Raw genomic sequence first — 18,810 nt, 5'->3', positions numbered from 1 at the left:
TCACTATTAAAAATTTTTTTAATAAAAAAAATAAATAAATAAAACAAAGCCAAAAAAGAGACCCATTATCCAACGTTTTGGGACCATTTCCTTGCTCTCTGGGACAGCATCCCGGTATTTCTGCGACCCCAAACGTGAAATCTTCCCATTCTCCATCCCTCTCCCTTGTCACTCCCAAATCCCAAGCATAGCATCCGGTCTTCCCTCGCTAATGCTCCATTTTCCATTCCAGAGGCTTCTGGAATAGGAGAGTCTCCCCCAGTCTGAACCCCATCAGACCTTTCTCCTTTCCCACACAGTCATTACGGAGCCAAGAATGTTTTATAGATAAAAAAAAAAAAAGTTTCTCCAGAGCTTCTACTCTTTGTAAGTGTGCCACTGTTTCTGCTGGCTCCAAGTCTAGGCTGGGCTGGATCTGAGGTCCCCCGCCCCCCTGGCTAGTGAGGAGAGTCCTCTGCCCCCCAGCACGTCCTCCCCGTGCACCTGTCAGAAACGCCCAGCACATGGTCTCATCATTACAGAGCTTAAAATTAAAAAGGCACTTTTAAATTTTTATATTTGGGGGTCACCCTAGCAATGCCAGCGGCCCACATGTGCTGGTGGGGAGCAGGACAAGGGCCTTAACCCCTGAACCATTCTCCAGCCCTGAGGAGGCACCATTTCTTTTTTGTTTTGTTTGGGGGGGGGGGGGTCACACCTGCCAGTACTCAGGGCTGACTCCTGGCTCTGTGCTCAGGGATCACTCCTGGCAGCCTCAGGGGACTCTCTGGGGCACAGGGGATTGAACCCGGGTGGGTCATGTGCAAGGCAAACGCCCTCCCTACTGGACGATCGCCTCGGCCCTGAGGCACCATTTCTTCCTATTTGCCAGTTGCCCATTCCCTGAGACACAGGGAGAGTGTCTGCTCTGCACACCACAACTACAGCGGGGCAGCGTCCTGACCTTTGCTTGACCACTGACCACAGACATTTAATGTTTGGGGGATCCAGAGCCTCAGAGAGACGCACTTGTCTCCAGAGGATCCTGCTCAGGGGGCAGACTGTGAGGCCCAGAGTCGGAGGCTCAGGCCCCGTGGTCACGAGGATTCTGTGGTCCGGCCTACGCCCTCACCGGCACTGTGCCGACTCTCTTTGGTCCCTGCTGCCACACCGTGCTCAGCCACTCAGCTGTCTGGGCCTTCTGTGAGTGTCCGCCTCCCTGCAGAGCTCAGAGAGCCCGTGCTGACCCAGGCAAAACCAACCCGAACTCAAGTCTCGAACCAGTATGGCCGCATGACCTACACCTTCGTGGTCCTGGGCCCAGCCTGATTGGCTCTCTGGAGGCCTCGCTTCCTGGACCGGCCTGCTGGAATCTCACACAGAATCCCAGACTGACCCATCCGGAAGGGACTCCCCACACGGGTTTGGATCCTAGCCAATAACCCCTCTCCAACTATAGGGATGACCCGTGGAGCTGAGGCAAGGGGGATGACGTCACCCAACTGGCTAGTGGGAGAACCCTGGGTGGAAGCTCAGAGAAACGGAGACTGGGCGCCAGCTTGGGCACCCCAGATGGTCCTAATGGAAGTTCTGGCTAGAGGAGAGAGGCAAGCCAGGACCCAACAGGCAGCAGGGTCCAGGGATGCATTCTCTGGGGTGTTCAAGAATAGAACAGAGTGCCTGGTGTTTCCAGTCCACTCAGTGAACTATCCGGTACACAGCTGGCGGCCACAGAGCACAGCTACCACCACGACCAGTGTCCCAGGGAGTGCCGTGTAGATCCCCAGGGATAGCTGGCAGGAGAGCTGGGGTGGGGCAGAGGCTCTGAGAAACCAGACTACACAGCTGGTGGCCCCCAGCTCTGAGAGCAAAACCACCAATGTACCTAGTTCTGAGGAGGGAAATAAGACACAGGACTTATATCTCAGTAAAAGATCTGGTTTAGACTAACTCTCAGACTCTTCGGGGTTTTTCTCTTGAAAGTCAAGAGCTCCCACAGCAGATATATATAGAATATAGATATAAAAATATAAATATGTATCTGTATATGTATATGTATTTTTTGAAAGAAGATCTGCTAGTTCCTACCAACTTCTAGCAGAAAAAAATCACTCCCATGGGGTGGGTGTTGGAACGTTGCTTGCCTAAAACCCAATCGTGAACAGCCTTGGAATGCCCTATCTCACAGTGAGTCAATCAAATACACGAATAAATAAATCATTCTCTGCATCTAAGCATGAAAAAAAGGAAAAAAAATTCTCCCATTCATTCTGCTTGAGAACCGCTGGCCCACCGTGGGCGGGTTCCATCCCCGGCAGACGAGTTGCTATTGTCTGCCAACTGTACTGTGGGCAGGACAAGCAGAAAACCCCACAGGGCCGAAAACCCAGCCCCTTCCTTGGCCCACCTCAGGGCCCACCAGCTCCCGCTGGTGCAGGACTGTGCGGACCCTCACACATTCGCTCTAAGCTCTGCAGATGGAGGCCCTAGGGAGGAAGACGCTGCTTCTGCCTCTCCGTCATACACGCCTCGACTCTCTACTGGATGCTGGCACTGTCCCCCTGGGTAGAAATCACTCCAGCACAGGGAGGAGAGAGGGTCATGGGCTCACAGCACAGAAGCTTCCTTTTAAAACTCTCCCGATGTTGGGGTCAGAGAGGGAGTACAGGAATTCAGGTGCTCGCCTTGCACGTAGCCGCTTTGGTCCTGACCCAATCAACACCAGGACTGGCCCCGGAGTTCAGAACCAGGAGTAAGTGTGAGCACCTGCAAGGGTGTTCCCCCCCGACCCACCCAAATACCAAATCGCCCTACGCACCTGGCTGCCTTCAGGAAAGAAGGAAGAGAGGCAGGCATCGAGGAGAGGACAAGGGTTAAGCACCCGCCGTGCAAAGATTCACCCCTGCTGGGACCCTCGACCCCAAATATGGTTTCCGGGAAAGCAAAGTACCCACCCCGAAAGTATAGGGAGTAGAAGGAAAGAAGTAGAAAAGAAAGCGAGATGCACGTTGCCATGGAACCCCCAGCTCTGGAAAGTCGAAAGCCCACTGGGCAACAGCAGCCCCTGCAAACACCCCCCCCACACACACACACACACACACAACACACCATCACCACCACACACACACTCATCACACAGGGAAGACAGAGAACGCAGGAGACAGACGGTACCATTGGGGGGCGTCCCGATGCTGCTGCCCAGTCCCATGATGGCCATGGTGTGGATCCTGGGTTCCAGCATGATGAGCGACTCCTCGCCCCGCTCCCAGTGGGGGATCTTCACCGGCTCCAGATGCACGTTCTGCAGCCCCTCCTCCATCAGGCTCCGATGCATGATCTGGATGGCCCGCTCCAGATTCTTCGAGCCGCTGAGCCTGTGGCCCACGGAGTCCACCAGGAGAGACAGGCGCTCGTAGGACCTGTTCTGGGCTTTGCCGTCCACTGCCAGGTTGATGATGGCCTTGGCCACGCCTCTGTAGGAGGCGATCTCCTCCTCCATCTCCTGGATCGTCTTCCCGCCCGGCCCGTACCTGCGGATGGCCTTCCCGCAGTTCAGGGGCAAGAGGTGTGCGAGGCCCACGAAGGCGACCAGGAGGAGCTGCATGCTTCCCGGCTCACGGTGCTCCCCGGAGGAGCCTGTCGAAGGGGGGCAAGAGAGAGACGGGTTTGAGGTTGGGGAGTGGGTGTTCACACGGCCCAACCTGGGAGCGAGCACATACACACCCATCCAAGTCAGGCCTCCAGAACTCCTGGGAATCGAGGTGAGCATTCGGGGCAATCTGGGGAGCCAGAGGAAGAAGGCAGCGCTTAGGAAGACCAAGAGGCTGAGCTCTCGCCTGAATCGGCTAAAAGAAGAGGAGGGCGTGGGTGCGAGAGGACCACGGGGACAGTGGTTGCCTTGCACACTACTGACCCAGGTTGATTCCTCTGCACCCCATGAGGCCTCCCCAGCACCGCCAGGAGTGATCCCTGAGAACTGAACCAAGCTCTGAGTCAAGCCAGCTGTGGCCCAAACCACACACACACACATACACACACACACGCACACAGAGCAGGGACCGGGCCCCACAAGACAGCTGAGTCCCTCGGTTTTCCGGCTCCACCTGCCCTGTGCTCTCAGGCCCTTCCATCCCAGCCCTGCAGCGGGGCTGCTCCTGAAACCCCAGTGCTACTCAGCCTTCCAACAACCTGCACACGAGGCTGCTGGTGCTTAATTACTGCATTTCCCATGGATGACGCGAAACCACTGGCTGAAGACACACACAACGGCTGGTTGCCAGCATGAGAGTCCAGCACTAACCAGGGCTGCCCACAGGGCTATCAAGGGACAAAAGTCAGGCAGTGCTGTAGGCCCCTGGCCACCACGGAGCCCACAACGGAACCACCCACGAGAGAGCTGCAGCTGTCATGCAGCACGACGGCCTTCAGCCTGAGCAGAGTGCCTAGTGTTTCCGGTCCATTTGGTGAACTATCCGACACACAGCCAGTGGCCCACATAGCACATCTACTACCATGACCAGTGTCACAGGGAGTGCCGTGTGGACCCCCAGGGACAGCTGGTAAGAAAGCTGCACACCTGTCCCATCCGCGGGCTCAGACCCCGTGCTCCCCTCTGCATGTCTGTTTCTGGCCTCCTGCTCTTAGGTTTGGTGACGTGCAGGGCTGCAACGAATTAAAAATACTTAAAGAAAAAAATGAGCCACACAACCGTGGTCCCTCCCCACAGATGACCTGCAAAGCCTCAGCCCAGGGCTGGCTGATGGGAAGGTGGAAAAATGGATCCCAAATGCAATCAGCACTTTCCACTGGTTTCTGCCTTAAAGCACAACCCCACCTCACAGTTCCCAGCTAGTCTATCTGTCTGTCTATCCGTCTGTCTGTCTGTCTCTCTGTGTCTCTTTGTGTGTCTCTCTGTCTCTCACTCTTTCTGTCTCTCCCCTTCTCTTGCTCTCTCTCCCTCTGTCTCTGTCTCTGTCCCCCCTTCTCTCGCTCTTGCTCTCTCTCTCTCTCTCTCTCTCTCTCTCTCTCTCTCTCTCTCTCTCTCACACACACACACACACACACACATCTGGAGCACTTCAAATGTGACTAGTCCACAATCGTGGCTCTAGGACAATGACACTTTGGCGAGAGGGCGCAGTAACTTTACACATCCGAACCATAAATGCAAGCACTGCTGCAAGCTAGCCCAAACTCAGTACAAAATACGCCACAGATTTGATCTTGAAAATGAGATACTTTGGGATTTAACCATGAAAACAATTAGCACTTCAGCATACCGCGCCGCACACCGAGCCTGGATCCTACCTCATTTGTTTCCCTTTGAAACGCGGCCCTTAGAAAGTTTCCACTGTCCTGTCTTTATTCTGGCAGTGGACAGAGCTGCTCCACTGCCCTCCAACTCGACACCATGGTTCACAGAGCCTGGTCCTTCCCGAGCCAGGCTCTGGTCAGCTCCATGACCCACAAGGCCCCTCTCTTGCCCTTGTGCTCCTGCTACAGAAAACAGCCCCGCCTGGTTCTCTCTTGCTGACCTTTTGAGAATCACCTCTTCCGGGGAGCCTCCTGCCATGGGCCCCAGAATGAGTGCTCCCACCCCCCTCCACTAGACTATCAACCAGTCCGTCTGTTCTTGCTCCCTCTCTCCTATCACGGGGGGTGGCTGGGGGCACACGATTTCTCCCTGACTGCCCTCCTTGCCCAAGCGTCAACACATTCTCATGCAGGACTAATGGGCCTCAGATGTATAGAACTTTGCTTCCCTGGGTGTGATGGAACTTGCCTGGCCCACGTCACTTGGAAGCCAAGAACTTGTTCTTATTGTAAATGTTCATCTTACGATTGATAGATGATGTATAATCATATAGTGATCACATCATTGGTATAAAATGCTATCAATATAATGGTTAGATTTCAAATCTAAATCAAATGTGGGAAACCAAACATTGTTCCTGCTGTCCTTGGTAAGGTTACTACTTATCGGCACACAGCCTTAGTTTCTACAGGCACCGCACTGTGATCTATCTTTTAAAAACTAAAATTTATGGGGCCAGAGTGATAGTACAGCGGGTAGGGCATTTGCCTTGCATACAGTGGACCTGGGTTCAATCCCCGACATCCCATATAGTCACACAAGCACCACCAGGAGTGACCTCTGAGCATTGCCAGGTGTGATCCAAAAAGCAACAAAGAAAGAAAGAAAGAAAGAAAGAAAGAAAGAAAGAAAGAAAGAAAGAACGCTGCATTTTATTAAGCCATCAAAATAGCTCACCAGACTGCAATGTGTTCTTGAAGGCATATTTTTTTAATGCGTAATTGGTATAAAATAAAAAAGAGAGAGAGGAAAAAAATTAGTAAGTCTCCTGTTAATTACCACTAATCACAAGTAGGTACTTTCCATGAAAAAAATCTCAAATCATTCTGCAGACATTAACAATTTCACAGCACATTTCTTTCTAGCGATGAGTAAAAAGCACCATGAAATAACGTGGTTGAGATCCAGGGGTGCAATGGGGCCACTAGTCCATATTTGAGCTTTGTAGAAGGTTGATGGAGGCCTGCGTTTTGATGGGCAAGCAGCAAATGAAGCATCCACTAGGATACCCAAAGTCAACGGGCCAACATGTCCTCTCGACTCATCCCAGCAGAACAAATTTGGCACATAACAGATTTTCAAATAGAAACAAGCATCGTGAGGGATCCCCAAGGTCAATGGGCCAACGAGCACAGCCTTTGACACAGAAGCAGGCGTTGTGAGTGCTGTGCTGAATTCTTTAACTCTGCAATGCCAAGAACGTCCCCTCCTCCTACACACACAAACACACACACACACACACACACACACACACACACACGCGCGCGCGTGCGCGCGCTACATGCTCACTTTTCAAGGCAGGTTAATTTCAAAGAGGATGAGGCCGTTATCTCTCTCTCTCTCTCTCTCTCTCTCTCTCTCTCTCTCTCTCTCATTTTTTAGCATTTTATTTTATTTTATTTTTTATTAGTGAAACACCATGAGGTACAGTTATAGACTTATAAATTTTTGTGCTTGGGTTTCAGTTATACAATGATCAAGTACCCATCCCTCCACCAGTGCCCATCCTCCACCACCACGGGTCCCAGCATCCCCCCCATCTCCCCCCCCCCCCGTCCCACCCTGCCTCTGTGGCAGGGCATTCCCCCTTGTTCTCTCTCTCTTCTTTTGGGTCCTGTGTTTTGCAAGATAGGCATTGAGTGGCAATCATATTTGGTCTATAGTCTACTTTCAGCATGCTTCTCCCACCCTGGGAGGATCCTCATGACACCCTTTATTTGGTGCTTCCTTCTCTATCTGAGCTGCCTTTTCCCCTAGCACGTGTGGCTGAGGCCGTTAGCTCTTAATGGGTCCACTTAATGGATCCATTTTCCCCCCGAGTGTAGCATCAATGGTTAGAGCATAGTGGTGCTCAAAGGCACAAAATAACGAAATACATGAAAAAACCCACCTAGAACACTTGACATAATAAACAGTAAATGCAATCTAGCTGCTTCTAAATCTGGCTTTTCCTAGAACATAATCTGAAAATTACTGATGTTATTCCTTGCTAGCATGCATAATTATATATTTCTCCAGTGAGCGCTCTGAGTCTTTTTTTATTATTGTTTTCAGAACGGCACATTTGACCACAACAAAGAGATGCACTATTCATAAAGAGCAGAAAAGAATTAGTGTTACAATCAATAAATATTTGGAGAGAACCACAATTGGAAGAAGGCCTTGCTATATTATATGCTGCTTAAGAGAAAGCATTACAAAAGAAAAAGCATAATTAAAAAGTAATCCAATAGTATATCTAAAAAAATTGCGTACCAAACTATCACTTGGTATGTAATTCCAAATGCATATTTCTAGCAAGAGGAGATTTAAGTAAAAATAAAAACACTGAGACAGAGTAATTCTAGTCATAAGGGCAACCTGAAGAAATTCTCACCAAATTTCCAGAGTTAGGGCTACCCATTGGTAGAAATTTCCCGCCCCCAGACCTAGAGTCCACTGAAACAAGAAAGGTGACCAAAGCACTGTTTTATTTTTTCAAACGGGTTAAAAACACTAGCCTTCCTCAGCGTCAAAAAGACATAAATAGTAGAAATATTTTTAGTATAGAAAAGCAAACTTTGTCTGGATAAGATCAAAACGGACTTGACTCACCTAATCTTTTCTTATTAGTACCAGAGTCATTTTAGGTAAACCAGAATGTACAGTTTTACAAAATACATAACAAATACATGTAATTCATCTTGAAAAAAAGATAATGGGACAAAACTATGAAGAAAATGGTGATTGAACGCTGTACTAGTCATGCCAAAGGGCCCGGGCACCCCAATGGCCCAAGGAGGCATTATAGGTCAAATTGAGGAGACAGTGCCATTAAAACCCTAGTTCTGGAATCCAAATGGACCCCTGGACTTATCCCAGCTGAACAAATTCTGCACATAACAATGGCATTTTTCTAGTGTTGGTAGAGAAGAAGGCAATTTGATGGTGATTGAGGAACACTAACAGTATTTCTCACTTCTGACACTTCTTCTCTGCACTGGAAGAAACAGAGAAACACTCCTCCATTCATGTAGCAAAACACTACTTAAGAGACACATGCACAAGAAGAAAACCATGTCCTCAAGGAGCTGCCAAGGGTATGGTGGGGACTTGGGCGATGGTACTGCTGGCTGAGCCCTGGGCTGAGGTCCACACCCAGTTCTGTGGGTGCACAAGGGAAGAGGAGTCAGGAACTCATATGCCTGCACTGAGGCTGGGTCAGGGGAGTTGGGGCCTCCAGCCGATGAGGACCCATGGACACGGACATGGTGGACATGCAGCCATGCCCAAGGAGGAAACGAGGTGTGGGGAGAAGAGAGGGACTTGGAGGGGAAAGACTCACAAGGAAGGAAGTTCTCCCCAAGGAAGAACAGAGAATGGTTACCGTGGACCTCCAGCAGACAGGGAACAAATGTGAAGCTGGGGTGTGGAGAGAGAGAAAGAGGGGGGAGAGAGAAAGAAAGCAAGAGAGAGAGAGGAGAGAGGAGGTAAAGAGAGAGGGAGTAAAGAGAGGGAGGGAGAGAGAGGGAGTAAGGGAGAGAGAGAGGAAAGAGGAGAGAGGGAGAGAGAGAGGGAGAGGGAAGACTAGCTCCCATTTGACCCAGCAATACCACTCCTGGAAATATATATCACAGAGAGGCAAATAAAGTACAGTCGAAATGGCATCTGCACTTCTATGGTCATTGCTGCACTATTCACAATAGCCAAAATCTGGAAAAAACCCGAGTGTCCGAGAACAGATGACTGGTTAAAGAAACTTTGATACATCTACACAATGGAGTAGTATGCAGCTGTTAGAAAAGATGAAGTCGGGGCTGGAGCGATAGCACAGCGGGTAGGGCATTTGCCTTGCACGCGGCCAACATGGCCGACACGGGTTCGATTCCCAGCATCCCATAGGGTCCCCCGAGCACCGCCAGGAGTGATTCCTGAGTGCATGAGCCAGGAGTAACCCCTGAGCATCACCGGGTGTGACCCAAAAAGAAAAAAAAATACTTGAAAGAAAAGATGAAGTCATGAAATTTATATACAAGTGGTACTACATGGAAAGTATCATGCTAAGTGAAATGAGTCAGAGTGAGAGGGACAAACATAGAAAGATTGCATTCATCTGGGGAATATCAAGAACAAAATAGGAGACTAACATCCAAGAATAGTGAGATAAGTACCAGGACGTTCACTCCATGGCTTGAAAGTCAGCTGAACATGGTAGGGGAAAAGGCAGCTCAGATAGCAAAGGGAGCACCAAGTAAAGGGTGTTGGGAGGATCCTCCCAGGATGGGAGAAGCATGCTGAAAATAGACTACAGACCGAACATGAATGTCACTCAATACCTCTTTTGCAAACCACAGCACCCAAAAGGAGAGAGAGAATAAAAGGGAATGCCCTGCCACAGAGGCAGGGGGGGTTGGGGGGGATGGAGGGTGGGGGGGACACTGGGATCATTGGTGGTGGAAAATGGGCACTGGGGAGGGATGGATACTCGATCATCATATAACTGAAACCCAAACACAAAAATAAGTCTACAACTGTACCTCATGGTGTTTCACTGATAAAAATTAAAAAGAGAGAGAGAGAAGGGAGACGGAAGAAGAGGGAGAGGAGAGAGAGGGAGGAGAGAGGGGGAGGGAGGAAGAGAAAGGGAGAGGAGAGAGGGAGAGGAGAGAGAGGGAGAAGAGAGAGAAGGAGAGAGAGGAAAGAGGAGATAGGGAGAGAGAGAAAGAGAGGAGAGGGGAGGCAGAGAAGAGAGACAGAGAGAAAGGGAGAGAGGGAGAGAGAAGGGACAGAGGGGGAGAGAGAAAAAGAGGAGGGAATAAAGGGAGGAGAGGAGGAAGAAAGAGAAAGGAGAAACAGAATAGGAAGGAGGGAAGGAAGGGTGTTTCCATTTGATCTTCATGGATTCCCTGTCTCCTTCACAAAGAGCATTCCAGAATGTACAAATTAAAATATAAATACAAATTCAATCAAAGACAAACTTTGTGGGGCAAAGGCAGCCGAAGTTTTTCAAAATCCCCAAACAAGTCACTCCTTATTACCTGTCTGGTCATTCCTTGGAATCTCCATCTTAAATGCATAGAAGGAAAAGCAACCTGGACTATAAAAGATGCACCAAGCAATTCATTTCCAAGGATGTCTGATATCCTATTCCACTTAAAATACCAATAACCCATTGAACAAAAAAATAATCTGGCACATTTCAAGCACTGAGAGGACATCTGACGCGTCTAATCTTACACTGTGAGCTTTATAAACATTCTCTCTTCTTATCCACCAAAGGCTGAAGCCATCATTCCTTTACTGGATTCGAACCATGGAAATATTAAATCTTAGATCCTTGAAAAAATGTTAAGCGACTATGTTTTAAAGCCTATTCTGTAGCATGCCTTTGAATTCTGAAAGTTTTATGTTCAAAGGCAACTTCAGAGTACTGTTTGAAAAAGACTTGCTTTTCTTACACTGCCTTCACAGTTTTGGATTATAATTTTCGCCAAAAGGATAAAGTTCTTTATATTGTCATTTTCACTCTGAAAAGCGGCACCAACTTTCCTCCCACTGCAAATTACAGTTGAACAATGGCCTCATATTTCGAGGAAACAAAACAAACTCTTCACCTCTATTTCCAGATATTTTCCCTAAAATAATATTGCTTAAAAATGCTTCTGGCTATGATAGAAATGTCAGAGTACAAGAGTGAATGGGGGGGGTGGGGAGGAAAAAAACAATGAGAAGAGCCAGTACTGGAAGACAGAAGGAAGATGATTCAGGGACTGAGAATTTCATCGATTCCTTTTTCAGCTGCGATACTCTTTCCCTCTGACGGCTGAATCTCGGGGCTGGATCGATAGCACAACGGATAGGGTATCTGGCTTGCACGCGGCCGACCCAGGTTCAAATCCCAGCATCCCATATGGTCCCCCTGAGCATCACCAGGAGTAATTCTTGAGTGCAGAACCAGGAGTATCGCCGGGTAAAGTAAGTAAAAGTAAAGTAAAGGTCCTCCCGTTGATCATCGATTTGCTCGAGCGGGCCCAGTAACGTCTCCATTGGAGACTTTGTTGTTACTGTGTCTGGCATATCGCCGGGTGTGACCCAAAAAAGCAAATAAATAAATAAATAAATAAAGGCTGAATCTCTTCTTTCCATGATAACAATTATTTCTCCAAACCTTCCCCTGCCAGACTTTTGAACTGACACTAAGGAAACCCTCAGGCTCCAGCTTTTTTTTTCCTTTTTTTTTTTTTGCAAGACTTTCACCTGCTCCTTATTGAAAATTCCTCCGTTTTCTTTTCTTTTCTTTTATTTATTTTTGTGGGGTTTTTTTCTTCTTTTTTTTTCTTTTCCTTTTTTAATCAATCACCATGACTGAAACATAATCACGAAAGCTTGTAAGTCTGTAACTGTATCTCAGACTCCAGTTTTGAGACTGGACAAGAACCCGCACCCATCCCATCTTAGACATTGCCTTGCTATAAGCAACAATAACCAAAAAGGCCAGGAAAGTGGGACTCTCTGGAATGTTCCACCTAATGAAAACTGGCAAAATCTGAAGAGAGTCTAGGCTGAGCCGGTGGGGCATGGTGGGTGCAGTTAAGGGGGATTTCCTCCAGTTCCCGTTCCAACGGAGCTGGGCCACTCCTGGCACATGCCTAGCAGGAGGGGCTTGGGAGCCCCCGGGAACTATACCTGGTGGAGCTGGGGGGCGCGGACAGAGGGGACACTGGGTGCCAGGGACCCAGCTGGGGCCTGTACACGGTGGACACGTGACCGAGCCCTTCAGCTGCCTTCCCAACCCTGAGCCCTGGCACAGAGGAGGAGCAGGAGAAACTGGCTGCTGGCCAGCACTCGGGGATCCTCCCTCACTGCTCAGCGAGCTGGTGGGAGATGGGAGGGGAGGGGCCTCCCCTAGCTGGGAGTGACTGTGAGAAATGGTGCGCTCTCCTTCTGGGACCCCCGAACAGCTCAGGGTCCCACCCTGTGCCAGGGCTGAGTGCCCTCCTGGGCCCCAAGAACACAGCCCACAGCAAGCACTGTGCCCCTGGGAGGTTGGGGGGGGGGGGGTTTGTCTTAGCCCTGAGGTACTCTGAATTGACCCTTTAAGAAAACCAGTTGTAGGATCATTGTATAACTGAAACCCAAGCACAAAAATTTGTAAGTCTACAGCTGTACCTCATGGTGTTTCACTAATAAATTTTTTTTTTAAAAGTCATTTCCATTTAAAAAAAAAAAAACAGTTGCAGGATAACATTGCTTTGTCCTTTCTCCCTTTCTCCACAAGGAGCTTAGTTTTATCAGGTTACACCGATCACAGTGCTCTTGAGGCACTTCCATTCCATTGTGTTTATCTGTGAACTCTTCTCTATGCTGTCTTCCCCAACCAGTTAATCAGCTTTTCCCCTAATCAGAATCTGTTAATTTGTAAGGTCAGATCCTTCTAGGACACTGAAATTGTATTGTAAGTTAATACTGCCTTTCTCCTCTCCTTATGTCTTTTGAATACTTTACTTTAATGCAATGTCCTTTTTATATAGATACAGGAAGACAGTTAATATTATGCTTTGTAACTTAGGATTTAATTGGCTTTCAATATTATTCACTCTCGGGCATCTGCTTTCTCGACTTAAGCCTCAGCTGCCCTTAGTTCCTAGCACCCCAAAAGCAGGGTCCCTATGAGGGACTGAATGGACCCAGGGCAAGCGATGAGCTACCCTGGCATCGAAATGAGCCAGGTCAAACTCCATGATTCTTAACTATAAGTTAAGAGCTTGATCATAGACAAATGCTGTCATGATCCAAAAGGAACGATGAGACTAGGACCCTGCTAGGGATAGGAAAGACTATCTGGCCTGAGCACTGTAGTCTGAGATTGAGATGGCCTTAGGAGAGCAATTCTATAAGCTTAAGGTATTTCTTACTGTATCCATACAAAATGATTTATATTATGTATGCTTATATGTTTGTTGGACAAGGAGAGGAGATACACACCCATGGGATTCCACTCCAGGGTGGGTCGTCCTGCTGAGAGAGTATCTGTCCTAGAAGCGGCTTTCACCGAGGGAAAGAACTTTACCCCTATTGATTGTGACCACACCTATGTGTAATTGTTACCCCAACCCCTCATGGTTTTGGGATTTAACTAGACTGTAAGAGTGGGTTGGGGGATCAGAATTCAGACTCCAGAGCAAGAGGAGAAAGGGAATCGGGATCAGGATCCAGATTCCAGAGTCAGAAGGAGGATGAAGGGGGATCGAGAAGGAGAATGAAGTAGCACAGGAGAGAGACAAGAGTGGATGGAGAGAGGATTGGAATAAACTGCAGCTAAGACCAACCAGCCTGGCCCTCATTTCCTTCCTTCGCCTGCCCATCACCATCGACCTCGCTGGGGTGGGGGAACCAGTGTGAGACTACCGAACACGGGTGGCGGGAGAGAGAGACCACTGTGGTCTTTTTGAGTTTATACACCAGTCACTGCACTAATCCTTTTCTCCTTTTATTGTTTCGGTTTGGGGGTCACACCTGACAGTGCTCAGAGGTCACCCCTCCAGCTCTGCACTGGGGGTCACCGCTGCGGTTCACGTAGGGCCATGAAGTAGCAGGGCGGCCAGCTGGGACTCGGCAGGAGGTACTATTGCCTGCCCTTTTCTGGTTTCCTTCATCCCTTGTGAGTTCCGTGTGGGGACAGAACAGTGAGGCCTGAGTTCCCAAAGTCCCACACGTATCCACAGTGTGCCTCATGCCAGCCATCATGCCATGGAACAGGAACACATGCAGCTGTGTTCCTGGCCGGCTGCCAGGGAGGGGACACGACTCAGATCCCGCCCATGAAAGCACACACACAACCGCATCCTGGGTCTGAGTCCCCGTGCCAGGTGGAGCCGAGTCCAGATGATCTCGGTTCCCCTGCTCACTGCAGTTCCGACTGACCTGGAGGGCAGCAGCCCCGGAGAACAGGGGTCCTGGGACACGTGGCCACAAGGGCAGGTGACACACAGCAGCAAGCTATGACCAGGACAGGTCCAGCAGCCGCTTCCAACATCAGCACAGAGAATTCTGCCTTCTTCAGGCCAGATCCGGGACCAAAGGCTGCGGGAGATACAGCCGCCGAACCATCCAGAGGTCACCCCTCCAGCTCTGCACTGGGGGTCACCGCTGCGGTTCACGTAGCGGTGACACGTGACCGCTGTGGACACCCCCGGCCAGTGCACAGCTTCTCCTGTTGTGCTTTCACCACTAAACTCTATATCTCCTCCCTTTCTTGTGTATCTCCCCCTGACTTGGTGAATAAGAGGTACTTAGGAGCAGTGTGTGGTTGGGGGCGGGGGGGAGGATGCGTCTGGTTCCTGGGGTTGCAAAGGCTATTAGGGGCCACCCTATTTGTAAAAGGGGCCAGAGCTGACCTGGTGGAGGCATCCATGTCCTAACAGTGGCAGGCCTGCTCAGACGCCTCCGGGACACAGCTCCCAATCAGCACACTGCCACCAGACCCAAGGCATGGTTGGGATAAGTCACCTAAAGGCACTGTACTCAGTCTCTCCATCTGTGAACTAGGATGATAGGGGCCGGGGGGGGGGGGGGGTGGGGTGGCCCAGTGGGCAGCTCCTTGCATGCAGGAGGCCCAGTTTCCATTGGTGGTATCAAATGGTCCCCACACGAGGGCAGGAGTATGCCTTCCCTCAACACTGCAGGATGTGTTGAGCCCCCAAACTAAACAGCAATAATAAAAAGAAACAGGATGATAACAGGCTCCCGGGAGCTCTTCAAGGAACTATGGGACACAGCAAATAAAATAATGGGTGCAAAGCCAAGGGCGCTGGAAGACTCAGGGGGTCGGATGTTAGATGGTGTTATGATCCCAATACAAGAAAGCTAATGGATGCCAATCTTGGGTTTTTAAAATCACCCAAAAAGCAAGCGGGTCGGATAGGGCTTAACTGAGTGAGAGAGGGAAAAAAAAAAAACCAACCCAGAAGCATCCATTAGTCAGGAAATCACACTTCAAAGGAGGGTTTTAATGCTTCATCCATATTTATGCGATCTATTTCTGATGTTGGAAGCAAGAGCGCATCTTCCCAACACTGAAATCTCCTGCCACTGGAGGTTTGGGAAAGGGGAAGAAGGAAGAAAGAGGTCCTGGAAGGGAGACGAAGGGGAAGAGGGAGACAGGGAAGCACAGAGAGAGCTCCCACCCCGAAAGGCCCCCCGCATGTCTGCATTGGCCTGGACCCAGAGAGCGTGGGACCACACTATGCCCCCACCCAAGACAGAAGGTGAGGTTTCCATGGCAGGAAGGGTCTGAGTGTCACACCCTCCCTGGGAATAACTGCTCCAACCCGATCCTCTCCCAGGGATGAGCCCTGAGGGAAGAATGAGGAGGAAACAACCAACAGAGGGCCCTTCTCATGAAGCTGACGGCTGGTTAGCTGACATCTGCCACGGCGGCCCACAAAGACTCGGTTCAGCTGGTGACACAGAACTTCAGAGGTGAGTTTGACTCTGGGAGCCACGGGAAGGCTCGGGAAAGATGCGGGTCTGGGACAGACAGTCAGGGAGAGAAGCCACCCTCTGTTCGGTGAGAGAGAACCTGCCCCCAAGGGTGAATTCAAAACACAAAAATAAGCACAAAACACAAACAGCAAAACAATAGCTAAGGAGAAAACCAAAGAGCCACTGGGATTCCTAGCACCCCTAAGGCAGGCAACAAGCAAACGGCTGGGATTTGATGTAGACAGCTAGACAGGGAAGGGCGCCCACGACAGAGAAATTCCTGGGAAGTTATAACCACCTAGCCCTTAGGCGGTCAGGACCCACTTTGTGGGTATAGGAACTAAGACCCACTAAGACCTTTCCCTGGAGCTAGCCCAGAGCAGAGAGGCTGGGCCCACCCTCCAAGGAAGATTCAGCAAGATAAAAGGTCAAGAAAAAGAGTTTCAAAGACCATCCCAACTCGACCCCCCTTGGAAGCCACTGTAGCAAAGGACTCTTACCTATCTAGAAAGTCCCATATGGGGCAGCTTGGAAAATCCCCAGAAAAGCCAATTTGAACCAAGACAGTGCACACAGAAGATGCTTAAACCCCTGTGCAGCTTGTGTCCATGTGGCCGAGCACATGTGATACCCAAGCACATGTTTCGTCCATGTCATATGGACCTTCGTGCTTTCTTCGTATCTTTATGGGGGGCCACATGGAAGTGTAGGAACACTCTTTCCTGCAACCAAGGACACCTCCCCTTTCTGTTCCAGAACTCTGATCTCCTATCTTAGACACCAAATAAAACTGGAAGAACAAATTGTCTATTAATTTTTTTTAAAAAAGCAAACTTTTATAAATAGGAGCAAAGACAGGAAGATTTCATATCCTGAAATTTTTTTTAAAAAAAAAGCTTTAATATTTGCACCATTTTACAACAAACCGCCTGTAACCTTCTGATTTTGAACATGCCAGAGCTGTATTATAAGGATATTAACTATAATCTACTTATATCCGTGATGGATGAATGCCTGTTAGACAATATAATAAAGGAAACATGAAATTAAGCTTTTGGTTAAATCTGAGTAGAACTTGTGAATAATAAATAGACTCGAGGGAAAAAAATCCACCTCTTCTTTTGTTAATAAATCCTTAGCCTGGCTAGACCTCATGATATTCAAGATTTTTTTTTTAAATGTAGAAAAGGGGTTAACAATAGATTTATGGGAGATGAAAGAAACTATAGCAGAAGAGAAGCTAAATATCGTTCTAAAACCTCAAAGAATGAGTTTTTAGAGTCTTATTTTTGCCTTCTAAGAAAAAGGTAACCTTTTCCCTCCATCTCAATAAGACAAGATCAGGAGACAATCGCAGAGAACAAAGTGGCAGAAGAATTTGCCAGGAGACAAAAACACAAGAAAACCCAATCAAGCGTCCGTGATCAGAAGTTCAAAAACATTAACACCTTGAAGAGCAAATTGCTTCACAGAAAATAGAATTTCTGACAGGGCAGCATGTCTTGATTTTAGAAAATCTTAGAATCCTCAGGAGGGATCATTCAGCTAGAAAGAGAAGAGCCTTCCTTCACCAAGGATGGCCGTGCTAAAGGACAAAGGAGACATAACCTCAAGTTGCTAAGAGGATTATTATTTTCAATCTAGAGTTCTATACCTAGCAAAGTATCGGGCTAACAGTTGGTCCAGAGAAAGACATTTTCAGAAAAGCAAGGACATAAAGATTACCTTTGATGTACCTTTTCGAGGAGTGGGAGAGAGAAACACTTGGATTTGTACTACAAGGTAATACATAACAGTTTTCTTAAAAGGGAAGAAACGTACAGAATGGAATGAACAGTGGAGTTAATCCAAAGGTGAAATGAAAATGAAAATCTTACAACAGCAGTGCTAGACAAGACCTGTGAATAGGCTCAACCTGTGACAGCATTCGAGGATGCAGTGATCGACAGAGAACGGTGCTATAGCATGAGACACTCCAGGGACTGAGTTTCTGTTGTCAAAAAAGAGAGACAATTAGACACTCCAGGAAAAAACAAACAAATGCCTAAAGTGTCTTCCAAGAATGCTCCAAATATGAAGCAAGTTAAAACAGGGCATGAGTCAGGGCAATAGATAAAATAATAAGAGATGGAGAGAATCCACTTAGAATCTTGACATTTGGAACATTTCCATTAAGAGGGCAGAGGTGTTGAATTGTGCTGCCTTCCTGCCATACCCAAGATTTCTGCCAAATAAGCAGTGTATACTCAAATAATGATCACATGAAAATTCTGTCTCCCAGCTTTCAGAGTCCAGTTATAGACAGATTGTGAAATGCTTGTTATAATTAGAGAACAGAGAGGACAAGCTTTTTCCACATAAGAGTGAGTCATGCTAACAGGGGTCAGAACAGAGAGAAAAAGAATCACGAGAGATATAAAGTTAAGAAATCCAATTCCACATGTTAAATAACAAAAGACTTTTTAAAATTATTTAAAGTCAATGGATCAGGAAATTAGTTTAATTTTTTAATTAAATCCAAAAATTAGGAGAAATTGAAGGAACTATGTTAAACCTTCATCTTGCATATTAAACAATAGACAACATATGCAGTAAATAATGAAGAGATATAAATACATTGTCTAGAATTTTGAAAGTAACCGCCTGCAAAAATAATATAAAATATTCTAAAGTAATTACCACCAAAATATGAAACTGTAGGTGGAGAGTGTGAACAAATGAATTTGATTTTCATTTTGATGTTTTCCTACTTTTGAATTTTTGTTTCCAGACTG

The 18,810-nt window shown here is 48.1% G+C and overlaps 1 protein-coding gene across 1 annotated transcript in view; it reads right to left on the bottom strand.

The window, feature by feature from the left end:
- CPQ (carboxypeptidase Q) overlaps positions 1-18,810 on the bottom strand; it is a 294,821-nt gene that overhangs the window by 226,150 nt on the left and 49,861 nt on the right. Inside the window, exon 2 of the mRNA XM_056124932.1 lies at positions 3,151-3,615. Coding sequence (XP_055980907.1) covers positions 3,151-3,583 — 433 coding nt within the window. The 5' untranslated portion in view covers positions 3,584-3,615. The remainder of the gene's footprint in view (positions 1-3,150; positions 3,616-18,810) is intronic.

Source organism: Sorex fumeus, unplaced genomic scaffold (genome assembly GCF_029834395.1).
Source record: "Sorex fumeus unplaced genomic scaffold, SorFum_2.1 ptg000053l, whole genome shotgun sequence".
Classification (NCBI taxonomy): domain Eukaryota; kingdom Metazoa; phylum Chordata; class Mammalia; order Eulipotyphla; family Soricidae; genus Sorex; species Sorex fumeus.
The sequence above is the reverse complement of the archived record's forward strand: the minus strand, read 5'-3'. Positions and strand labels throughout refer to the sequence as shown.